The 25,576-nt window shown below is 37.6% G+C and overlaps 1 protein-coding gene across 3 annotated transcripts in view; it reads right to left on the reverse strand.

The window, feature by feature from the left end:
• Positions 1-277: 277 nt before the first annotated feature.
• Positions 278-25,576, reverse strand: part of PIKFYVE (phosphoinositide kinase, FYVE-type zinc finger containing) — an 80,743-nt gene continuing 55,444 nt past the window's right edge. For 2 of the 3 annotated variants that reach the window (XM_049615022.1, XM_049615023.1), the window contains exons 27-38: positions 25,198-25,306; positions 24,933-25,087; positions 23,492-23,582; positions 20,470-20,530; positions 19,253-19,390; positions 18,066-18,186; positions 16,015-16,110; positions 14,198-14,281; positions 13,011-13,108; positions 11,089-11,253; positions 8,242-8,301; positions 6,344-7,570 (exon numbers count right to left, since the gene is read on the reverse strand). In XM_049615022.1, the coding sequence (XP_049470979.1) occupies positions 7,362-7,570; positions 8,242-8,301; positions 11,089-11,253; positions 13,011-13,108; positions 14,198-14,281; positions 16,015-16,110; positions 18,066-18,186; positions 19,253-19,390; positions 20,470-20,530; positions 23,492-23,582; positions 24,933-25,087; positions 25,198-25,306 (1,387 nt within the window). In that variant the 3' untranslated portion in view covers positions 6,344-7,361. Of the gene's footprint in view, positions 2,473-3,594; positions 3,670-4,073; positions 4,336-5,417; positions 5,547-6,308; positions 7,571-8,241; positions 8,302-11,088; positions 11,254-13,010; positions 13,109-14,197; positions 14,282-16,014; positions 16,111-18,065; positions 18,187-19,252; positions 19,391-20,469; positions 20,531-23,491; positions 23,583-24,932; positions 25,088-25,197; positions 25,307-25,576 lie in introns of those variants that run through there. The other variant, XM_049615025.1, reaches the window with a different exon arrangement.

Below are 25,576 nucleotides of genomic sequence, written 5' to 3' on the forward strand. Positions count from 1 at the left end.
ACATTTATAAATAGTATTTTTATACAATGCAACACATTCACATAGTTTTCTTGTGCTACTATCAGTTATTCTTAGGATTCATATTTTATTCTAAGGAAGAAAGTACTCAGGTATCTTCCTTAGTCGTAACTTTCCAACATTGACATCCTCCAAGCCTCGAAAGGGAATTCAAGAGAGGCGAGCAGTCATTCAATGCTTACCACTGAAGAGCATGCTATTTGAAACACCTTATATATATATACATATATATATATATATATATATATATATATATATATATGTATATATATATGGTAGTGGCCTCAACAAAAGCAGCAAGGGCTGAGGATATAGTTCTACCACTCATGACAAATTAACTTCCCTTGCATTAAGACAGTTTTAAAAGGACAGGTCACCCTTGCAAGGCAGCAAGTATTGCTTCAAGATTATATTATCCTGGAATTTTTTTAGCCACGGAATTATCTAAGAGGCAGCAGTGCTTTAAAAAATAATCTTTCAAGTCATGAGCAAGCCAAACAAAATCAACGTGACATATTATTATCAGGAGTTATTCCAGTGAAGGATCCAAGCTACACATACACATAGTGTTGAGACTAAAACTGAGAAACGACCTGATTACAGCTGAGGGAAGATAAGTTGTGGAGGTGTGCGTGACTGGGGGGTGCAGGAAACGGACAAGATAAATACTCCCAAGTATCCTGACAGAAAAAAAGAAGAGAGACAAAACCATGTTTACATTCAGAATGAGATGCACGATCCATTGTTCCTGGACTCACAAGAAGTTAACAATGTTCCAATGTTTCTCTTGCAGGATGCAGTCCTTTTCTCCTCTAAAACCACCAGTGTTCTGTGTGTTTTCAAAAGGCACACCCAGGTTTTTGGGGTTTTTTTTTAAGCTTATCATCAGTTTTAAGTCCTTGGCCAACATGTTTCTAGTTCAAAAGAAACCTCGGTTTCCAATAAGCACCAAACACCAAACTAATGTTTTCATTCTCTAAAGCAAACTTTCCAAAATGTTCCTATTTCACATACTTATAAGTCTCTGCAACCGGAATGTACCCAGATTCCTTTTTCTTGTTTTGTGAAAGTTACAATAGAAATGTGCTCTTACAGGAAAGCCTGAAAAGAACAGAACTTTATATAAAACTTTATAAATCCCCCAAGTATCCTTGTTAGGGAAAGAAGCCACGAGGAAATATTTGGCGTTCTGTTATTTCCCCAAAGATAGTTAGTTTAGTACTCTATCTGATCATATTTTAAAACAAACAAAACTCTATTAAACAAGAAGTTCCTTACTACAAATATTTTATCTCTTAACAGTTCTCAATAATCAGAACTGGCCTAGAAACTGGCACAGAAAGTTAAGAAACAGGGATGTCCACACTAGAAACCTCTTAGTTTTATAGATGCCACTTAAATTGCTATCTGTATTGAAAAAGACACTTTCCCTTTACAAAAAACAAGCAAGTGCCTACCTCTCACCCAATTTCTTGGATAAGGTCTAATTCCTTTTTTACATTAAAAAAATCCTTAGTAATTCTCCCTTTGGGAATTTAGTCACTATAGACTCATTTACTGTTTCCCTGAAAGTGGAGGAAAACCTACAAGATGAGCAGGTGCAGAGAAGTGTAGTTGAACATATTAATTGCAAAAAAGTTACAAACAAGCTTAAAAAACAGCTCCAAAAGAAGGCTTCGAGTTAATAGCTATAGTCTCCTGTCATCCACAGAGAAGAGAGAAACTAAACAACATCAAGCATACTGAAAACCAGAGCAAGATAAGAACACACAACAGGGTTCCCAATTTAAGTCAAATTCTTCAATAAAACAAGAACAGATTGTGTCAATCTGTTTGACTGGCCATTAATAGTATAATTTGGAATTTTTTAAAGATTTCATAAATTCTGATAATACATAACATTATATTGTCACATAAGAAACACAAAGTCACCAGCTCTACAAATGCTTTCTAAGTAAAGAATACGTCCAACATGATGCCAGGAAACTCACAATCTAGGAGACGTTATTTTCTTAACAGGATTGTTAACAAGTCTGACAACCGTTTTTTACCCTACCTCATCTCTGACCACACATTTGTCTTTAATCCTTTGAAACGGGTCTATATTCCCGCTTAAGTGGAAAAATGTTCATGCAACCTCCCGGCCTAAGGACAGCTAATTTGTAGGTATCAAAACCAAAGTGCAAATCCATGGAGTTTTAACACTTCAGGTACACGGAGCCCACACAACCACAGAACGGAAAGGCCTTGGCATACTGTGGAGAATGTGATGAAGAAATAAAACATGTAGCTTATTTTTGGTCCTTTGTTCCAGGCACCTTTTCACTCATGGTCCATTTCAGCAGTTCAGACCTAAGCCTGTCCAGTGGTCTGGTACCATCAGGAAGTACTTGTCCATTGCTTCACAAAATCTAGTCCTGTACAACTCTGGAGAGACCACGGTGGGCATTTTACCTGAGATTATGAAAAGAGCAAAGGGAAAAAGCTGTTACATAGTTGATCAACAACTGATCTGAACAGCTATGTTCTTTCATGAAAACTGCCATAAAGACACACACACCACAGCAGTCTCAGAAAGGACAGAGGGGTGTTCACTGTGCCCCACGACATGGGACAGGTCCTTCCTGCTAGGGGGTTCCATTTTAGAAGACTGGCTCTTGCCTAGAGATGCGAAATGTATGAAAGCACAAATGGAGCTGGCAGTGCTCAGAGAACTTTGAAGATTGAAGCGTTAATTAGAGACAACCTCTTATTCAGAATCTATGGCCTTTTTTGGGTAACTTCTCAACTTGAGAACCCTTGGCAACTTAACACAAATTTAAAACCAATTATTCCCCCACCTACGCAATCCCCTTTATTATTTGATCATCTGGGAAATGATAAAATCAGAGATAACCACTTACTTTTTTAGAATTTAAAAAAGTACCCACTTTTTATTTCTGGGGTTTTTTTTTAATTTTTTTTTTTTTTTTTTTAATTTTAGAGAAAGAGCGAGCATGAGCAGGGAGAGGAGCGGGAAGAGAAAGGGAGGGGGGGAGGGAGGGGGGCAGCGGGGGGGGGGGGGAGAGGGAGAGAGAGAGAAAGAAAGAGGAAGAGAGAGGGGGGGGGGGGGGGGGAGAGGGAGAGAACCTTAAGGAGGCTCCATCCATGCTCAGCACAGAGCCTGCCACAGGACTTGATCCTACGACCCTGGGATCATGACCTGAGCCAAAATCAAGAGTCAGATGCTTGGGGTGTTTGGGTGGCTCAGTCAGTTGAGCATCCAACTTCGGCTCAGGTCAAGATCTCATGGTTCGGGAATTCGAGCCCCGCATCAGGCACTGTGCTGACAGCTCAGAGCCTGGAGCCTGGAGCCTGCTTCCGATTCCGTGTTTCCCTCTCTCTCTGCCCCTCCCGGCTCGTGCTCTGTCTCTCAAAAATAAATAAACGTTAGAAAAGTTTTTTTTTAAAAAAAAGAGTCAGATGCTCAACCAACTGAGGCCACCCAGGTGCCCCAAAAAAGTATCCATTTTTTAAATGTTAACTGATAAGGAAGGCAGAAGAACAGTTTAAAGAATAAACAAAAATTCTGCTCACCTTGTCCCCCTAAAATTCCTGTTGATTTCACAACCATCTCAAGCTTTTTGTCCCATGTAAATGTTCGAATATAATCTGTTACAGGAGGCAATATTGGCAGTAAAGCTACATTAGTAAGTGTAAGAAAATAACAACAGGAATTACTATTACTTCTACCATGTTTACTGAGTGCTAACAACACTGCCAGGTGCTGTCCCCAAGGTTTGTCTCCATATTAATTCATTCAATCCTCATTACAACTTCACAGCGCTTCATTTACAAGTAACTTTTTCAATACAGGTTGTTTTTGGTAAAGATAATGAAAATGAAAATGAGGACACTGAATAGAAGGTAACTAGAATTTAAAAGCTATTGATTGTGAATTTTCAAGTGTAAGTTGGTGAAAATATTTAACAAGCTATTACGAGACCAGGCTGAGTATAATCTTCAAATATACTCTGGCTTCAATCATGAACTAGAAGGTATGCTTGCCGACTTACCTATAATTCCGACTACCAGCTCATTGCTGGTATCATCTCGTCCAACCAGCAAAGAATAATCTATAATGAGGTGGCTAGAAAGGAAGTGGGAATCACTACGGATCGAGGCTCTCAGCACGGCTTTGGAATGAGAACGGATATACAGGGGGTTGTCTCGAACCATCTTTAAGAGATTTTCATCCAGCAGGACTACATCACAGCTCTCTTTCCCAGTATCAGTTTTTACATTTCTATTCCTAAGTGAACCCTTCAAATCAAAAACCTAGCAGAAAGGAAATTCTCTGTTATTTATGCATGAATTGTGCAATGAATTAATGTAATTAAATTGGAAATGCAGAAAGACTCTTTACAGCCCATACCATTATATACACTGTTAAATTTAATTTTAAAACTTAATCATAACTTATAGAAGCCACTAAATGCATGCATTATAACTGTTCAATACATAAAACAAATGGTGATATGATTCATCATTGAAAATTAATACCTAGGTAGTCAACTACTCAAACATTTCAGAAATACACTAACACACTTAATCAACTTTAAGAAACATTAACAAATAACTCCAAAAGTATATCACTGAATCGTAAAGCAGTTAAAATACAGATGCAAACAGTCTTAGGAAACTTACAGCTTTGATACCAAAACCCTATGCAATACTTACAGCAATATAGAAGCAACAGCAGGTCTCTAGAACTTTTGGGGTAGTAAAAGCCACACACCCAAAGGTCAGGGGACTTAGGTCCTAGATCAGTGCAACATGAAGTGTATTCTGCAGACTAATGCTAGTCAGTTGTCGCTGGCTCATGACAACATAAGGAGCTAGTGCTAGAATGTGAAACAGTTGCATCATTAAGCACACTGTTCGTTCAGCACAGCACCACACTCTCAATGAAGAAAGCAGTGCATTGAATTATATTCTAGTATAAGCTCCTTACCTCACCAGACTAGGGACAAACAGTTCAAGGACCAACACTCTTGAAAGGTACTTTTCTAGAATCTAAAACAACTTGAGTTCTGATAGTATCTGTGTGACTGTCAAAAAGTTAAATTTTTCTGGGTCTTAGTTTCTTCCTCTTTAAAACAGAGATGGAGACAGCTCTGCCTTCTAATTCTGTAATTCTGTGTTTCTAGGATATTGGAAAGGTTAAATTTGAGGACCCATCTACAATATTCCTCTTTATTCTTTCCTACAGGGTTCAACAATTCCAAAGTTAAAATTGGCCTAGCAACAAAGGCTTAATTCTATTAAATAAGATGTTATTCTCTAACTCCTTATAATCAGGAACCAGAAGTGCCAAAGTTTCCAGTAGCTAAGTGGCTTGCATAGTTCAATATCCTTACCTGTGCCATCTTTCTCCCATAGAAAAGATTTTCCATGACAAGGAGATCTAACTTCTTCTCAGTATTGTTCTGAGAATTCTTATAACCAATTCTGTAAACTCCAAGAATTTTGGCCAATGCAGTGGGCCTCTGATCAAGAAAAAAAAAAAAAATGAAAGTCAACTCTTATCAAAAATAATTATTTGTAATTTAATACCCATATCTGGATTATCCATGTAATATCCAAACTAATGTTCTATTAATAGGACCAGAGGGCCTTGAAAGAAACTTAAACCCTTGAATCTCAGAAGCAAGTGAGAAGTAAAACAGCAATGCCAATAAAAACATTAATGATCCTTAATATTCGCCCAAAGGATAAGGCTTTACAATTTCTCAAAATCACAAATTTTACTATGACATATAATTTCCCCTAAAATATGCAATAAACCATAAGTGAAAAACAATCTATGTGACTCCCTTATACACTCACTGGGAAGATCATGGCTAAATGTCAAGTGGGCAAACCTGAACCACTGGCTGCCTCTCTCTCTACCTAAGGATCCATACACCTGTCTTAACAAACACTTCTAGTTTCTGTCTTCACAAAATTACAAATTCTAATGTGCAGGCATTAGCATTCAATCTTAATGTTTCTACACACACACACACACACACACACACACACACACACACACTAAATGCAACCTGCTCAAGATCTCTTGGTTCCAGGCTGGCAAAGGTAGGAAAGAGGGTTTGAAATGACTACATTCTCTCACACTTTAATAACATAACAGAGATCCAGTCATGTCCTGTCCCTATTTTAGCATGGAAAAGACTGCCATTGGGATGAATTCTCAGGATGTGAAAAAGCCCAAAAAACTCTAATTACGGACCAAGGTTTGGGATTTCTACCTTTTGTTGAACAGCATTTGTAATATAATTGAAGTAGTGTGGTGCAAAGTCGAGGAAAGACTGGACTTCCAGACGAGGCATCTGCTTCAAAATGAATCTATCATCTAAAAGGTAGAAGTGTCATATGCGTTTATTCAGTCACAGTATTTCCTGAGGTAATCTATAATAAATCATTCCAAAGATGCCAAATGATTTGTTTGCTTCATAGCTTTAAGGGATATTTTCTAATGTCAAGAGAAAATTTTAATCAGAATATAGTTCTCAATGGGGCGCCTGGGGTGGCTCGGTCGGTTAAGCATCTGACGTGAGCTCAGGTCATGATCTCACAGTTCGTGAGTTCGAGCCCCACAGCAGGCTCTCGGCTGTCAGCATAGAGCCCACTTCGGATCCTCTGTCTCCCTCTCTCAGCCTCTCAAAAATAAATAAATAAACAAATAAATAAATAAAAAGAATATAGTTCTCAAGTAATTGAGGGCTCAACAGGTTCCTGAGGATTTATGTAGTCAAGAACCACACCTAAATTCATAACTAGATACTAAGTAAAACTACTTACTGAGTGCTAACTACTATGTAAAATTTTATAAACTCCTTTGTTAACAGTGCAGTAAGTCACAGTTATGAAGGCTTGTATCAAGCAACATTCCTCCTGCGGCATTTTCTCAAATAATTTTGCTCTCAGGGTATGGAGAACGGAACATAAAGTACAAACGGTCATCACCTTCTGTAAACCTCTGCAGGTGAAGAACCTGGGCTTCCAATTTTCAAGTTAAGTATTTGTATTTTTATCTTTCTCTCACCAGCTCTGAGATACCCCTTTTGACTCTTCTAGAAATTCTCTGTTACTATTTACATTTGGAGAAGTCAAAACCAGATCAGAGTTTAGCAAGGATCGGATCAATGTCTGTCTCTAAATACACACCACACATATGTACACTCTTAAAAATTATTACATCCTTTCAACCATAAAAAAAGAAACCCTTGCTTGACGACTGGCAGTATCATACAACCTCAATTTAAGTGAGTCCTAAATTATCTAAGGGCAAAAGATAGCTACTACTCAGTCAGTAGAAGATAAAAAGACTTCCCTTCCGTGGCATAGAAGGCAGCTCCTGATTTGCCCCCACGGGCCTGCCAGGGCGACGAGTGGGAAAGAGAACGAATGAAATCTTCTTCACTGCTCCCCAGAATCACCTCACGCATCTTATGAAACTCTCCCGCATAGTAGAGCCGACAGTAAAACTTGGCATTCGCGTCAGAAAATTCTATAAACAGAAGTGTTAAAGATAAAAGGGGGGTGAGGGGCTTTTATGAGTCAAAAATCTCTCTTCCTTCTTGCTCACTCCCACCACCAACAAATGCGACCATTTGGTTTTCTTCATGACAGCATTTCTCACGCCACATCTACATCCCTGTTTATCACAGTTCTGTTAAAGTAATCCTCAAGGAAAATTAAAAAACACCTTATGACCTTACAGAAAAGTCAAACATAAAATAAGACCCATTTCTAACTTTATAGGTTACTGTATTTTCCTCATTGTGCTTTTACATCTTAAATTTTACTACATATTCTGGATGATACGTTTTTGGCACACACACACACACACACAGACACACACACACACACACACACACACACACACAAAATGCTAGACACCTGGTCACGGCTATAGCTCTAGACTACATAATAATTACTTGAACGTTAGAAATCAAATCATTATAAATTAAATTATAATTTAAACTAAGCTTCTTTATAAACTAAATGTTTATTTTATAAACTAAATCTAGATTAAATAAAGCTTATGTCAGGACACAGACTTAATATTTATTCTAAGAAACAGGATATTTATCTAGTATAAAACTAGAAGCCTGAAATAACAGTTTCCTCAATTACAGTCCCCGTCCCTGCACCATCAGTATTTTATCTCTTACTTACGTAGTTCCACGTGAGGATTTATGAGTTGTTTCTTTTGTGTATCTCCTCCATCTACCTCATCTACAAGGTTTAATATCGTTAGTTAAGCCAAAGTTTTAAATGGGTTACCAGTTCATTTTGTTTCCCCACCCCCCCCACACCCCCGACATAATAACAAAAACTAACAAGTCAACCCCCTGTTATCCTGGTCAAATCACTCTCAAGCAAGTATTATATGTACAATTAAGCTTGTGTAGACTATTACAAAAATATAGGTACCTGTTGTATGGAAACCAATTTGACAACAAATTTCATATATTGAAAAAAAAATATAGGTACCTTTTGAAACATCAATTTTCATATGAAAAATGGAGAAATTCAGGTTGAAGAATACTTTTTCTTGTATTTGATGCCTCTGAGAGTAATATACTAACTCCGCTCTTACATCAAGTTTCCATTACTTCTTTCTCAGTTTATGACTGTCTTCCCTGTGTGTGGAATAATGCTTCTCCAACAGCCTGAGATGCTTTTTTTTTTGATGGATAATCTTTTTTTAATTTTAATTCCAGTGTAGTTAATATACAGTGTTATATTAGTTTCAGTTGTACAATACAGTGATTCAACAATTACATTACACAGTGCTCATCATGATAAATACACTCTTTAATCCCCCTCTCCTATTTCACCCATCCTCACACCCACCTCCCTTCTGGTAACCATCAGTTTGTTCTCTATAGTTAAGAATGTTTGTCTTTTTTCTTTCTTTCTTTCTTCATTTGTTTTCTTAAATTCCACATGTGAGTGAAATCATATGGTACTTGACTTTCTCTGACTTATTTCACTTAGGATGATAGCCTCTACATTCATCCATGTTGTTGCAATATATACATATATAAATGGTATAGATGCTACTTCTTTATCCATTCATCTGTTGATGAACACTGAGCTACTTCCATAATTTGGCTATTGTAAATAATGCTGCAATAAACATAGGGGAGAATATATCTTTTAGAGTTAGTGTTTTTGTATTTATTTTATTTTATTTTTTATTTTTTAAAATTTACATCCAAATTAGTTAGCAAACAGTGAAGCAATGATTTCAGGAGTAGATTCCTTAATGCCCCTTACCCATTTAGCCCGTCCCCCTTCCCACAACCCCTCCAGTAACCCTCTGTTTGTTCTCCATATTTATGAGTCTCTTCTGTTTAGTCCCCTTCAGTGTTTTGATATTATTTTTGTTTCCCTTTCCTTATGTTCATCTGGTTTGTCTCTTAAAGTCCTCATATGAGGGAAGTCATATGATTCTTGTCTTTCTCTGACTGACTAATTTCACTTAGAGTAATACCCTCCAGTTCCATCCACGTAGCTACAAATGGCAAGATTTCTTTTTTTTTGATTGCCGAGTAATACTCCATTGTATATATATCCCACATCTTCTTCATCCATTCATCCATTGATGGGCATTTGGGCTCTTTCCATACTTTGGCTATTGTTGATAGTGCTGCTATAAACATGGGGGTGCATGTGTCCCTTCAAAACAGCACTCCTGTATCCCTTGGAAAAATGCCTAGTAGTGCAATTCCTGGGTCATAGGTAGTTCTATTTTTAGTTTTTTGAGGAACCTCCATCCTGTTTTCCAGGGTGGCTGCACCAGCTTGCATTCCCAGATGCTTTCTTTGTTATACGCTAAGATATATATACAATACATAAAATGTACTAGTGTCTACCTCAGAGCAATTTTTTATATTTGATTTGTGTGTCTAGATCTACTCTAATTATTACAAGTTTGGAACATACTTTAATAGTTAGAAGAAATAATCCTCTATGTCTCACATTTCAAAATTAGTTTTCTAAGCACCAATGTCTTCCAAGGATTACAGCCCAACAGAAGCCTACAGAATCCTAAACAGAAAGCTTAAGTACTAATGAAAATATATTATGCTATCTTGTAGACTATTAATTCATGATCTAACCCAGGGTCACCAAACTATTTCTGTAAGGGCTAGATGGTAAGTATTTTATTCAGTCAAAACTATTCAATTTTTCAATATAACACGAAAGCAGCCAGACAATAAGTAAATGAATGGGTGTGCTTATGTTCTAATACAACTTTACTTACAAAAACAGGTGAGCATGATTTGCCTGTGCCTGGTCTAACCTCATATCCAAACATAATCAAGTAGACATATTTTAAAATATCAAAACGGGGGCGCCTGGGTGGCTCAGTTGGTTAAACGTCCAACATCAGCTCAAGTCATGATCTCACGGTTCATGAGTTCGAACCCCATGTTGGACTCTGTGCTGACAGCTCAGAGCCTGGAGCCTGCTTCTGATTCTGTGTCTCCCCCTCTCTCTCCCCCTCCCGTGCTTGCACTCTGTCTCTATCTCTCAAGAATAAATAAACTTAAAAAAAATTTTTTTTCAAAAAATAAAAATAAAAATAAAATAAAATAAAATAAAATAAAATAAAATAAAATATCAAAACGAAGGCAGACATCAATGCCCTCAACCCTATAGAGACTGGAAAAGAAAGGAAATGTCTAAGGGGGTAGTGGAGTGAAAACATTTGAATATATACTGTGACTTACATGTTCTACGTGTGTAATGTCACTCAGTCCTAGTAAGCCTCAGAAGACATTGCTTTTGCCACTTTACAGGTATGGAGGAAACTAAGGATTTCTGATTCTACCACACAGTAAGTGACAGCAATAACATCTGGCCTCTATCAGCACCATGCTTTTTCCACTCTGCCATACTGAGGCATGAGAAGACAGCGAATGTCTGAGTTTCAGCAGTAAGAATTATCTACTTAAGACTAGAAAGAACACAAGCAGCTAAAATAAGCTCATTTGGTTTCCTTTAACACACCTTGAGACTCAGCACCTTGATTCTCCGTCCCCTCCTTGCCCGTCTGCCCAACCTGGTAGTAAGCACTGTCTGCTCCACGTAAGGTCTCTCTTTTCTGGGAAGAGAGATCAGGGCTTTTCCCTGCTGTCCCTCGGAAGAAGGACAGCATTCCAGAAGTCTTTTTGGCTAAAAATAAAAGGTAACATATTCAGTACAGGTCACTACAGGTGAAACGAGAAAAAAGATTTTCAACTCATTCCTTTCTTAGCAAGAACCCATTACACGAAGGTAATAACATTATTCCATATGTTTTATGGGTTTGGGGGGGAGGTGGTTAGTCAAGCACTTTTATTATCAGAAACATAAAAGAAGAGCTATGTTCAGGCAGCTATATATCAAAATGAGAAATTCTACAGAAAAACAGAATTCAGAGTTAAAGGTAATATCTCTGTACCATTTGTGTTCCTATATTTTAACACAGCAAAATATAAGATTTTTTCAGCATTTTTCTGTATTTTTCTGAAATTAGTATAAGATGGCCAAAGCTTACATACCTTTTTTTAATGTATTTACTTGGGGTGGGGGGAGAGGAAGAGACAGAGAGGGAGAAATAGAGAATCCCATGCAGGCTCTGCACTGTCAGTACAGATCCCGGAGACGGGGGGGGGGGGGGGGGGGTGTTGGGGGGGGGGGGGGCAGGGGCTCAATCCCACCAACCATGAGATCATGATCTGAGCCAAAATCAAGAGTTGGACGTTCAACCGACTGAGCCACCCAGGCGCCCTAGCTCACTGTAATTTTATTCCTAGTTTTGAATTTGGTATATACATATATATCATCTATGTATCATCTCTGAGCTTAGCATATATGATTCTAATCTTGTTCAATTTACCATCTATAAAATCCACATAAAATGTCATTCATAAAGTGCTTATTAGTTTAGGGTGGCAGACCCCATTATGGCCTCCTTAATATCCAAGCCCACCTTGTTCCTTGCTGAAAGAACTGCAATTCTGGTTGGGGTGGCAATGTGGAGAACCCCAGAAAATGAATCACGATTTGTATAAGCAATCAGGACAGCGCTGTTGTCCCTTCCAGGAAGGGGTGGTCACGAGATTCCTCACTAGCCAATGAGACCGCAGGGGAAGCCTCTGCATTCCTCATCACAGGAAACAGCTGCAGCTTATACCTACTTCCCTTCTCTCTGCCTCAAATGGAGACATGAACTGGAACATTCTGATCATGAGGAAAATTTAAGAGAATCATAAAGAAACTACCCCCTCTACTGTCATGACAATGCTGACTAACTGAACCAATGCCAGCAACTGCCTGTCTCCGGATGTTGCTTTTTTAGAAAAATAAACTGTTATTTGGTTAAGCCCCAGTAGTCACTTGAGTCTTCTGCTATTTGTAGTGAATAGATTCCTGACAAAGCCAAAGAGATCCATGTTCAAATCCCACCTTCCAGCTACTTCTGTAATCTTGAGCAAGGTACTTAAGTTTAACTTTCTAAAAACTGAGGATATATACAATAATTCTTAGTAGTTATTATGGGGGTTAAAGGACATGACACATGAAAAGTTCTTTTCACAATGCTAACAATACTGTAAAAACTTTTTTAAGTTTCAAAACACAAAAGTTTAAGTTTTTTAAAGCCACTCTTAGCTTGTATACTTCAAACTGAAAACTCTAAGGCAGATTCTGCTTCTTTTTGCAGGACCTATGAGTTTCTAGAAGTTTCAAATCCAATAATCAGGTAAAGATCAAACGAAATCAAAATATGTATAAAAGAGGGCATACAAAAATTTATTAACACGTATAATACTGTAAAGACCAGAAGTAATAAATTCTTGCCAGATGCTATTTCTTATTTAATGTTTTCTTCTTCAAACCATAATTATAAATAAAACTAATAATAACTACTCCTCTATGTATAATCTTACTTGGCTGTGGTTCTGCTTCTGCTGTACGGTTTGTCTGTCCTCCGCTGACCTCAGGTAATCTAATAGGGCTGCTGCTCTTTGGTCGGCTGTCCAAAGTACTGAAAAAAAAAAAAAAAAAAAAAAAAAAAAAAAAGGAAAAGTTAGATTCATACTACTCACACAGAAAATGGTTCCTACATTAATTGACTCCCCACCTAACCCCACCCACAGTATCCAAAATTCAATTCATAACTCATACAAACACAGGTTATAACACAGAAGAAAGATCTTCCTCTGAAGCAAAATGTTGTAACTATGAAAGTATACGGAAAATATATGACAGCAGAGCCTTTTATAATACTTTCCCCAAGCCCATTAGAGCTATATTAGCACCTGTAAGTCAAACAATTACAGAAAATACCAATTTCGTATTTCTCAGTCTAGTTACCACATTAATAAATCAGATCAAATTGTGTCACATTAGTGAAAGTCAAAAACCTATTTCAATAAGAAAATAATGAGCCTATGACAATTTCTGTCTACATGTGTAAAATACCGAACATACTAAAAGAACCAGTTTGGGGGGGGGGGGTTGTTTTTAAACTATTAGAACGTTTAGTTATTATTGAAAATTCACAAGTAGTTTAAATTACAAAGTAAAGCAGTGGGTTACTAATTTCACAAGTTACTATTATTTAAATAAAAACAATAAGGAGAATTTAAAATGCTGAAAGTTTAAATCTGCAATATACACTGAACGTCTATGGCCATGATCAGAAAACTACTATCCAAAAGCACCGCTGAAGGCCTTTTGCTATCCTTGAATTTTGTTCTGTTAATTGTTGGCTAAAGTTTGAATGCCACTGTCGGTATCCTAGAAACTTTCATGCTGATAATAATATATTACAATAAAATTGAAGTATGAGCATTTAAAAAATGATGACATAGGGGCGCCTGAGCACTTCGGTCGGTTAAGCCTCTGATTTCAGCTCAGGTCACGATCTCACACTTCGTGAGTTCAAGCCCCATGTCAGGCTCCGTGCTGACACCTCAGAGCCTGCAGCCTGCCTCTGATTCTGTGTCTTCCTCTCTCTCTGCCCCTTCCCCACTCGCATTCTATCTCTCAAAATAAACTTAATAAAAATAAAGAACTAAAAAAATGATGACATATAGCCAAATTAAATAAATTCTACTCAATCACAGATTACCTATTTGTTGGAAGCCCTTCTTCAGCACTGTTCCGCTGAGTCGCTTTGGATAATTCCTCTAAGGCATTTCGGTATTCTTTACAACTTAGGGTAGAAATAGGTTGCAACATGTTAAACATTAAACTTCTCTTCAAAATAAATCATATACTTTAGAATAAGCTCTGCATTACAGAAATACAATCGTTTTGTGTACCCGTAACTAAACACGTTTGAGTCAACTAACAAAAGTTATCAAGTAGAAGCTTCATGAAGAAGGTCATCTTCACAGATAATACTGCAAAATACAAACCAACACACTAACCAGTATCAATATCCTAAACGGTGATTGCGAAAGCCTTCGTATTAATATTTAGACCAAATATCTTCAGGAATACAACAGGTAATTTAAAGTATAAAACTTCAGACTTTAGTGTAACTGTGAAAAGGGACGTGAGAATGGTTTTCTACTTAGAGGTACTAAACTTTAAGAAAAAAAATTCAACTCTTAGACTAGCAGTCTGGGAGCCCTGATTTAGACAGATGTCAGGGAACAAGATAAGCATGTATTATTTTTCCAACACATTAGAAGAAAGTGACTTCTACTAGTATACTCCATTCCTAACAGTACAATAGGAATTTTTTATTTAGTTGGCTTTCTTACCTTTCTATTAACGTAGCAAGACTAAGCAATAAAGTAAGAAGCAAATACTAACTTCATAAAGGCCAAAAGGCAAAAACAAACAAAAAAAAATTGTCATATGGAATCTCCTAAAGGAAAGAAATTGCTCATTACCCAAACGTGTGAACTCTAATAAATGCTAAGGCATATAAATCTACCTTGTTTACTTTTACATATCCAATACCTAGTATACCACATCTTATAGACATTTAAGTATTTGTTGAATAAGCAGCCTTCTTGTAAATAATATATAAAAAGAAAATTTTAAATTTCAATGTCTTCCAACAGAAAAAAAAATTTTAATTAAACATCTTAGATTATACTTAAACTAAGTTCTGTCACTACCAAGATATTGTCTGTGCTGTCTTTTTAGGGGTGCCTGGGTGGCTCAGCGGGTTAAGTGTCTGACTTCGGCTCAGGTCATGATCTCCCAGCTCTGTGCTGACAGCCCAGAGCCTGGAGCCTGTTTTGGATTCTCTCTCTCTCTCTCTCTCTCTCTCTCTCTCCTCTCTCTCTCTCTCTCTCTCTCTCTTTCTCTCTCTGCCCTTCCCCACCTTGTGCCTTGTGCTCCATCTCTCCCTCTCTCTCTCTCTCAGAGATAAGTAAACATTAAAAACATTATAAATAAATAAATTAAATTAAAAGTGCTGTCTTTTTAGACAGAAGATATAAATACTTTTATAGAGGAATGCTTGTTTAAAACACATGATAAGTGTGGGCATGTAAGTGGGTTAAGGCATAGGAACGGCATTACTCTAGTAAGGAAACTACCTGCTACGTGTGGGAAGCAGGAAGGAAAGGAAGAGCACAAAAAGGAACTCAGACGACATAAGACGTTCTAGTATATCAGTAAGTAAACGTAAGGAAGGGATACACAGTAGAACAGAGAATGTTTAGAGGATATAAAGGTGAGTAAATAACTTGCCTAGTCAATTTACTAAGTAGAAGCTTGCTTAAGAATCATCCTGTTATTATCTGGGTACAGAATACACTTTCATACACAAAGAAAACAAGCTATTGTGCCCTAAGAATATGTATTTTTGTTTATATTTAACCATTCTTCCCTACTCTCTATAAAAGATCTCAACAATAAGATGGTTAGTAAATATACATAAAATATAAAGATCTAATCACAGGTGAAAAGTCCCATGAATAATACCTGAGAGCAAAAGCAATGATGGAGCTGGGCTCCTTCTCACAAACAGCAATGGGTACCCGTTCGTGTTCATACATTAAGTAGTGTTTATCTGGATCACTGTTCAAAATTTTCAAATAAATAAAGAAGAACAAAATTAGCAGAAAATCATATACACAAACCACTAACACATTATAAGTAAATCTCATGACAATTTTAAGTTAGGTAAATACTGCATAATTACAAGAATATAACTAAGTAAGCCAAAATGTATGTAGAATTTAACCAAACAGCCAAGGAAAATGTTATCAACAGAAAGTTTTTAAAGGTAATTAGAAATTGTCAGATCAGTTTTCAAATCGGAGGGTTCCGGAATAGTTACTCTATACAACACTTTGCACGTTTCCAAGAGGAAATAATATAACACAGTTTCTACAAGACTTTTTGTTCAGGCTTATAGTAGAACAAAATCTTTCACACTTCTGCTATCCATTATAAATACTTTTTGAGATGAACACAGCTCCAAGTCTAGTAGTAGTCCAACAAGAAATAATATAACACAGCCATTCTCCTATTTATCATATGGAAACTCAATGGTGTGACTCCATTTTAACCCAAATCTTGATCCCCTGACCTCCACCCTAAAGCTCCTAGGGAGGCATTCATTCATTTGTGTTAACAGCTATTTGCTGTTCCAGAAACACAGTATTAAGAAAAACTATTACTGGGGCGCCTGGGTGGCTCAGTCGGTTAAGCCTCTGACTTCAGCTCAGGTCATGATCTCGCGGTTCGTGAGTTCAAGCCCCGTGTCAGACTCTGTGCTGACAGCTCGGAGCCTGGAGCCTGTTTCAGATTCTGTGTCTCCCTCTCTCTCTCTGCCTCTCTCCCACTCACGTTCTGTCTCTGTCTCTCAAAAAAATAAATAAATGTTAAAAAAAAAAAAAAATTTAAAAAAAGAAAAGAAAAACCATTACTAAGCACCTAACGTGAACAAGATGTGAAAGCATCAAATAATCCCGCAAATAAATACAATCACTATCTGTGGTAAGCGCCACGAGGGAATCATGAGAGCATGTAACAAGGAGACCTAATCTGGCTGAGGCAGGGAGCTAGTGGGGACAGTGTAAAGTTTCCCTGAAAAAGAATTCAGAGTAATGACAAAAGAAGAAAGTGAGGGCATGGGCAAAGGTCATACAATAGGAGGAACAACAACCTAGTCAAGAAACTAAGTCAAGTCTGAAGCAGAGAAAACAGGGACTTTCACAGACTGTAGTGTAAATCTCTACTTGTCTCCTCCCTGAGACGGTGAGCTCCCAAGAGCAGTGATTTTCCTTATTAATCTTGTTCTACATCCTGGAGCACTAGAACTGGCACTCAGTACACTTAAATATTGACTAATAAATTAATACAAAGTTAAGAACAAAGGTCTTATGAACAAATGTCCACCTTTTGGATGCACTTGTAGCAGCATACAGGAGCAGCATCTGATGGCTACACAGATCAACCAGTGGGGAAAAAACTCACAGCCAACCTGTTTTCTTTCCTACTCAGTGAGCCCAGTACAAACAAGATCACATGAAAATTTGTACAGGTCATTGTAATTCATTGACCGAAAAGTGCCATGTCCCAGAAAGTTATAAGTCAGTACTGTCATCTTCATACACAACCAGCAGTATGTTTTTATGACCATGGGATCAATAGATGTAGCAGTATGTCTTTAATATAGATAGATAGACAGATAGATAGATAGATAGATATAGATAGATAGATATAATATTTATATATAGGTATAAACAATTATTTTCAGAACTAGTAATCTTAAGCATTAAGCAACATTAATGTTTTTCTCACCCATTCATCTACTATATGATGATGGTTGCTATATAATAATTCTATAAATTACATTATACCAAAAGACACTTCTTTTACTATGATGGAAATATAATTTGAGAAGTATGCATAATGTTAAATAAATATATTTAAATACGTAAAGAATAAATATTTGGAACGAGGTGTTCAAAAGTAAGTGAAAACAAAACAACCCAACAACAGCCACTGACTTTTACAGTACTTACAACGGAAATGGAATAGGGTTGTAGCTATTTCCTGGAAGCAAATTTGCAAAGATGGCTTTCATGGTTGATTTTTCCTTCACCTGGCTGTCTGTGGATCCCAGCAAATGTCCATCAAACACATCTAGGATAAAAAATATTCTACTTATAAGTTAATATTCAGAACAAGTAAAAAACAGTATAAAGTATCAACATTATTTCTTGCCAGTTTTGGAATACAGACATGTATTCACACCATAATTACCAATTATGGTACAAAATTTCTGATCTAGGAATAAGGACTCTTTGGGGACGAAAGAGAAAACAATAGTGAAGCATACATAGCACTGACTCCAAAGATCACACTGTTTTACATTTCACCCTCTCTGAAATTGGAACCATCCCATAATCGATGCTTTATCATTGCAGGGGCCGGGCAGCAGCCATGATGAAATTACTGCCTGAGCATTCGTGAATGTAGCCACAGCTCTTCTTATTATCACTTCAACTCAGTTATATGCACTGTGGCTGTGACATCGGAGTTTAACTGCAGTTTAAAAGTTATTTTGGGGGCACCTGGGTGGTTCGGTCAGTTAAGCGTCCTACTCTTGATTTCAGCTCAAGTCATGATCTCAAGTTCACGGGCCGCGAGGCCTGAATTGGGCTCTGCGCTCACAGCATGGAGCCTACTTGGGCTTCTCTTCTCTCTCTCTCTCTCTCTCTCTCTCTCTCTCTGCTCCTCCCCCAGTCGCACACTCGTTCTCTCTCTGAAAATAAGTGAACTTTTAAAAAAATTAAAAACTCAAAGTTATTTTTAAAGTTTACACTACTTAAGTAGTTACTGCTTTGAACAGAAAGCAAGGAAAGAGAGAAACGAGGCATAAATTTGCCATTAGTGAAATAAACAGTTGTTGTGGGAGAAATGGCTGCAATTTCTCTTATTTTCTTACAAGGCCAAAACCATGTGCTTTGTGGGACTCAAGAAAGTAATATTCCAGAAAACAGATGAAGCAGAATAACATTCTACTCCTTAGATATTCCTATGTCAAGGAGCGCCAACTGAAGAAGTGATACGGTAAAAAGCTGGAACTAAAATAGCACTTCCAGGAAAGATAAAACGTACAAACTCTAAGAGATAAGAAAGCGTCGTATCAAAGCATTCACAGTGTTCTCTTTCGGATGAAGTACAGTAAAAATGACTTCAACTGTACCTTCGGAACTGCTGGCTGTATCGAGCTCAGGGGGCGCTCCCGCCAGCTGCTCGGGCAGGGCTTCCGGGGGGGTAGGCAGCTGCAGATGCGCCGAGCTGGCGGGGCTCTGGCTGGACAGGGTGGTCAGGAAGCGGTCCTCTAAAGAAAAACAGACTTCAGTGAGTCATTCAAAAATGCTGAGCCCATGTCTACCTAATAGGAATGTTTTTTAAATGCCAACTCATATTTCTGCCTCCTAAACCAAAGAATTTTAGCTTCCTAAAAATTACTTAGGCCATTTTAGCACACATTTTAGAAATAGATACAGGGGCGCCTGGGTGGCTCAGTCGGTTAAGCCTCCAACTCTTGGTTTTGGCTCAGGTCATGATCCCGTGGGTCTGTGGGTTCAAGCCCTGCATCAGGCTCTGCGCTGACAGTGCGGAACCTGCTTGGAATTCTCTCTCCCTTTCTCTGCCCCTCCCCTGCTCATGCTCTCTCTCTCTCTCTCAAAATAAATAAATAAACTTAAAAAAAAAATGTTTTTAATAGACATAGATACAAATATCCAAACAGGTTACATGACTTGACCTCAGTCAGCTCTTAGTGACAGCACTGTGGCTGGCCACCCAAGTCTGATTCCTATCTAATATTCTTTACGACTAGACTATAACTGGTTACCTAAATCCCAGTTCATTCAATTTAATAGGGAATAAAATCAAGACACCATTGGAAGAAAAAAATCACGTGCTCATTCTCAGGGGGAAAGTTTACTGAATCATAATAGAAAAATATCAAGAATTATGAGTTGAGCTCACATTCCACAAAGACGATCCAAGAAAATGTCCCTACAAATTTTCTAGGATGGAACCAAGTTATTCAATGAAATACTGTGAAAAACAGCTTAGGTCTAGAAAAAGATTTTAGTGACATGAAAACAGAAATTAAACTTTCTAATATTTTTGCAGTGAAACCTGCTGACTTGGGAACAAGCAAAACAAAAATTCAATTTCCTTCTTTTCTTTGCTCTTCCCCCAACAGATCGTGTTATTTCTACCTCCTCATTGATCTTCTTGCAATATACTCTAAGATACACTGACAGTGCTATAATACAGGAAGGGAGAAAAAAGTCTGTAACAACTGCATCAGAAAATCTTCTCAAAATTAGCCATGGAAACAACTTCTAGACTAAGGAATCTCTTTAAATCCAGTGGCAAGTGATTACAGACTCCAGGACCCACCTTTTTCTCCGTTTTGAAGTCCTGGAGAAATATTTCGTGGAGCCGCATCCATTGCGCTTATCTGCAGAGAAGTAAATACCTTACTCTTAAGGAAACATTAAAATCACATTTTTAAAATTTTCTAACCTTAAGCCTCTTTTTTTGTCTAATTTCTTTTTTTTTTTTTTAATTAATTTATTTATTTTGAGAGAGAAAGAGAAAGAGCATAAGGGGAGGGGGCAGAGAAAGAGGCAGAGAATCCCAACCATGCTCCATACCACCAGCACAGAGCCTGATGCAGGGCTCAAACCCACGAACCATGAGATTGTGACCTGAGTCAAAACCAAGAATCAGATACTTACTTATACGAGGGTCAGATGCTTAACCAACTGAGCCACCAAGCGCCCCTTATCTTAAACCTCTTAAGAATTAAGATACTCAGCTTTTGTTTATGTGAGTTATAGCTTTTGATTTTTACCTTATTAGAAATGAAAACTGGGACACCTGGGTGGCTCATTCGATTAAGGATCTGACTCCTGCTTTCAGCTCAGGTCATGATCTCACAGTTTGTGAGTTTGAGCCCTGAATCGGGCTCTTTGCTGACAGTGTGGAATCTACTTGGAATTCTCTCTCTCCCTCTCTCTCTCTCTGACCCTCCCTTGCTCTCTCTCTCTCCCTCTCTCTTGAAATAAGTAAATAAAACTTTTTTTAAAAAATTAAAACGGAGAAAGTTTTAGAATATACATTTATTAGTTCATTTTAAAAATAATAAACCCTTAACATGTTAATGTAAACATTTAATTAAAAAATACTTATCAAAAAATTGGTAAAAGTGGCATTGTTTGACACTTTTACAAATACTTTAATGTCTAGCAGACAGCTAGATATTATCTCTGGCTTCTGCACTTAATCTATTGAGCTATATTATCATGACTGAACAATATAAAGAAAATCTAGCCTCACACAGATATGTAATTGAAAAAGGGAAATCTTGCAGAGACCTTGGAAGGAACTTAAACCCTCAGGAGTCCTTTAACTACACTCTGTGAACAGTGCTCTAAACAGTGGCTCACTTCCTAGCATTAAAGCATCTAAGAACTACTTAGGATTACCCATTAAACTTAGTAATCTTTTATTTTTCACTGGACTTACTCAAGTCCCATTACACATAGGTGAAATATATTTAGAATCACTATAAATCCTGTGTACAATTTGTTTACAAAGTCATTTCTTAGATGGCTATTTAGAACATTCTTAGATTTGATCACCATTCCAGAGAGACCCCCGGCCACCCTATATAAAATAACCCACCACCACCCACTCCCTTAGCAATACTCTCCATCTCTCTTATTTTTTTCTTCATAGCCTTTTTTCCATTTTTTTAAAAAGCTTATTGTCCACTGGTTTATCATCAGTCTCCTCCTAATCAGACAAATGTTCCACAAGGATAGTAACCACGGCCTTTGTTCATAGCTATACGTCTTGAACCTAGAATAGTGCCTAAAGTATTCAAAAACTAGTTATCAAGTGAAAATACAGGCAGTGCTACAGACTTTCAAATCAACTTTCAAGTCTTCAAAAAGATGATCATCTACTAAATGATTTTGTATTTTTAATTCTGCATGTACGTATTATAATCAAAGGTCTTACACAACTAGCTTTGCAGTTTCTTCTGTGGGCAAATGGGAAGGCCATTAACAGTCTGTGTTAGCCATTAATAGCCCCAGATTACTTCGCAAATACTAATACACAAACCATCTTCAGTAACCCTCACTCTTACTCTCACCTAACTTTAAGGGAAAGTAATTCCTACACAGCTATGAGACAAAAAGGAAGAATTCATTTATGTATTTCTGAACAACACAAAGATCTAAGGCACTTGAATTTATCATTCCATGAAAATACTTCTCTACAGATATTATACACTTGTACAAAAAAAAAAATTCTTTCAAAGTCCCTCATCGTATTATTAAGTCCTTATACTATACTGACATTAGTAACTTCTCTGAAAGTATGGTTACTTAGTATGATAGGCAGAATTCTAAGATGGCCCTGGAGAATCCTGCCCCCCCCCCCCCATACACATCCCCCATCCACTGTTACTCACACACTAATCTAAATACTGCTGTGAAGGGATTTTGCAGATGTATTCAAGGTCCCAAATCGGTTAACCTTCAAATGGGGAGAGATTATCCAGGCAGTGATCTGATCACACAAGTCCTTTCAAATCTGTGTCTAAAGGTCAGAGAAGAGGAACTAAGGAATCTGAAGCATGAGGATTCCATGCATTGTTGAAGGTGTGAAGATGAAAGGGGGCTCGCGGCAAGGAAAGCAAGCAGCCTCTAGGAGTTGAGAATGGGCTCTGGTCAACTGCCAGCAGCAAAAGTGAGACCTCAGTCCTAAAACAACTAGGAACTAAATTTTACCAACAGCCTGGATGACCCTGGAAGATGACCCTGAGCCTCAGGTAACGGCCCTGAACCAAATCTTGTCTGGAGCTATGTGAGACTGAGCAGAGATGCCAGCCACACCGTGCCAGACTCCAGACCTCCATAAAGATAAATTTGTGTTTTAGGCCACAAAGTTTGTGGTCATTTGTTATGTAACAAGAGAAAACTAATACAGTTAGGAAAAGCCAATGAAATCAATGTGCAAAACTAACCCTCAAGAAAAACTTCCCACTTAAGCACAGAAATAAAGAACACACAAAACTACATATTAAAATAAATTAGGACTCTATTATACACTCAGGACGTCCAAAATCTCTCCTTTAGAGACCTACTGCAACCATGATGCTCTCTCCAGTGAAGCCCATAGACAGTAGCTTTTAACAAATGTTTGAAATGAACGAATTATAACAATTTTATTTCAAGCAAGATAAAAAATTCATCCAGGTCATGTCTCTTGGAAACCTCACAACTGCAAAATGAAAAACTATTTAGTATTATTAAATCTACGTATTAAATTACTACTTGTGAGCGTCTTAAATGAAATTAACTATAATATTTATATCAATGGAAGACTAAAGACTACATTTCATTACCTTGCTTTCTTCCCCCTGTCTCAGTCTTCCAGGACTTGGAGGAACTGAAGGTCGCTTTCTACCCTTTTCCTGCTGGAAAAGGTCCTGCAATCTATAATTAAAGGGGTTGGGGGGAAGAGAATAGTTTGTTTCTAATATCCTGAATAACATTTACAAATTTTGTGAAACCAAAACAATTAGATTTCCTACTTTGACTGCAATAGATATGAAAATTATGTATAACTAAGTTTCTGTTTTTTTTTCTAATCAACTAATCAAGAGCTGTTAGCCATAGGACTATAGTTATAAAAGAACAGCAAGTTATTATAAGAAACAACATAATGTAACCAAAACACACTAGCTTGAGTGACCAACAGACCTGAGCTCCAAACCAGCTCTGATAATTAGTAACTACACAACTTGGGTAAATGCCTTGGTCTCTTAGAGATACTGTTTCCCCCTCTGTAAAATGGAAACAGTATATACACACTGTAGGATTCATAAGACCAAAAAAAGATTAAACATCCACCTAGTGCCTTACTTATTGCTTAGCATAATGCAAGTGCTCAATAAATAAATGCTATTATAATCCAACTCGACTTTTAAATAAGCATTAAAGGGAAATATCTCCCCAAATAAACATTTAAATAAAGGTATAAATAATAACATACTTGAGGGGCACCTGGGTGGCTCAGTCGGTTAAGCGTCCGACCGGCTCAGGTCATGATCTCACAGTCCATGGGTTTGAGACCCACGTCGGGCTCTGTACTGACAGCCTAGAGCCTGGAGCCTGCTTCGGATTCTCTCTCCCTCTCTCTCTGCCCCTCCCCTCTTTGTGCTCTCTCTCTCTCTCTCTGTCTCAAAAATAAATAAATAAACATTAAAAAAAAATAGTAACAACATACTTGAAAGTCCTGGCCTAAAAACCAATAATCACTCCATGGAATACTAATTCAGTGACATCACATGCAATAAGCACACACACTCCTCAGTATCTGAAACAGCACTGAAAGCTGCTCTCATCTTTGTTTCTTTATCTTTACAAACTACCTAAAGATAAGCATATATACTTTTTAAATTTTTTTTAACATTTATTCATATTTGAGAGATGGAGAGCGTGAGGTGGGGGAAGGGCAGAGAGAGAGGCACAGAATCTGAAGCAGGCTCCAGGCTCTGGGTTGTCAGCACAGAGCCTGACCTGATGCGGGGCCTGAGCTCATGAACCGCGAGGTCATGACCTAAGCCAAAGTCGGACACTTAACCAACTGAGCCACCCAGGCGCCCCATGACTAGCATATATATTTTAAATTGTGAAGGGGGGGTGGTGACAGAAAAACAAAAACTTCCACAACTTGAGAGCAAAATGTAACATCCATTATCCAAAAGGCCTTTACATTAAAAGCATCACGGCAGAGCAAATTTTGCACAAACATTAAAGAAGCCCCAGGCGCGCAAAGCATACCTGTTGTTCCAAGCCTGAAGCACTTCACACAGACTCTGCTTCTTGGCAATGAGGGACTCGAAGATAGACTGCAGCTGCTGTGGGGCGTCCGCGGAGGAGGACATGAGCCTGGCTTGCATCTTCTCCACCCAGTTCTTGAACTCGCCTTCCTCCATCTACACAGAACAGAAACAATTTGGGCAGGTGAGGACACACACCCCCAAAGGAAACTTCTGAGTAACAGTTAACAGTTAACCTTTGAGTTTCTGTCAGAGAAACGAATTACCTCTTTTTGTGCAAAGATATCTTCCATTTTTTCCTCTCTTGTTTTGCTAAACGTATCGGTTTTCAAAGATGCAAGTCTTTCATCAACAGCAAGATATACCTGTGAAACTCTGATAAAAACACGGATGTTAAACACTTCAGAAAAGTTGGAATTAAATCTTCTAATCTCTTATCAAAAGAAAAATCACACACACAAAACTTTAACTGTATTTAACTTAATTAAGAATCATACACAATTCTGCAAAACAAAAAAGACCTAAAGGGATGTACATCAAAATCTTAACAGTTTTTATGTCTAAGATGGTATGATTTTTTTTCATACTTTTATGCAGTCTTACTTCTTTTTTGTAACAGGCATATATGCAACATATATTTAGAAA

This window comes from Panthera uncia (assembly GCF_023721935.1).
Source record: "Panthera uncia isolate 11264 chromosome C1 unlocalized genomic scaffold, Puncia_PCG_1.0 HiC_scaffold_3, whole genome shotgun sequence".
Lineage (NCBI taxonomy): Eukaryota > Metazoa > Chordata > Mammalia > Carnivora > Felidae > Panthera > Panthera uncia.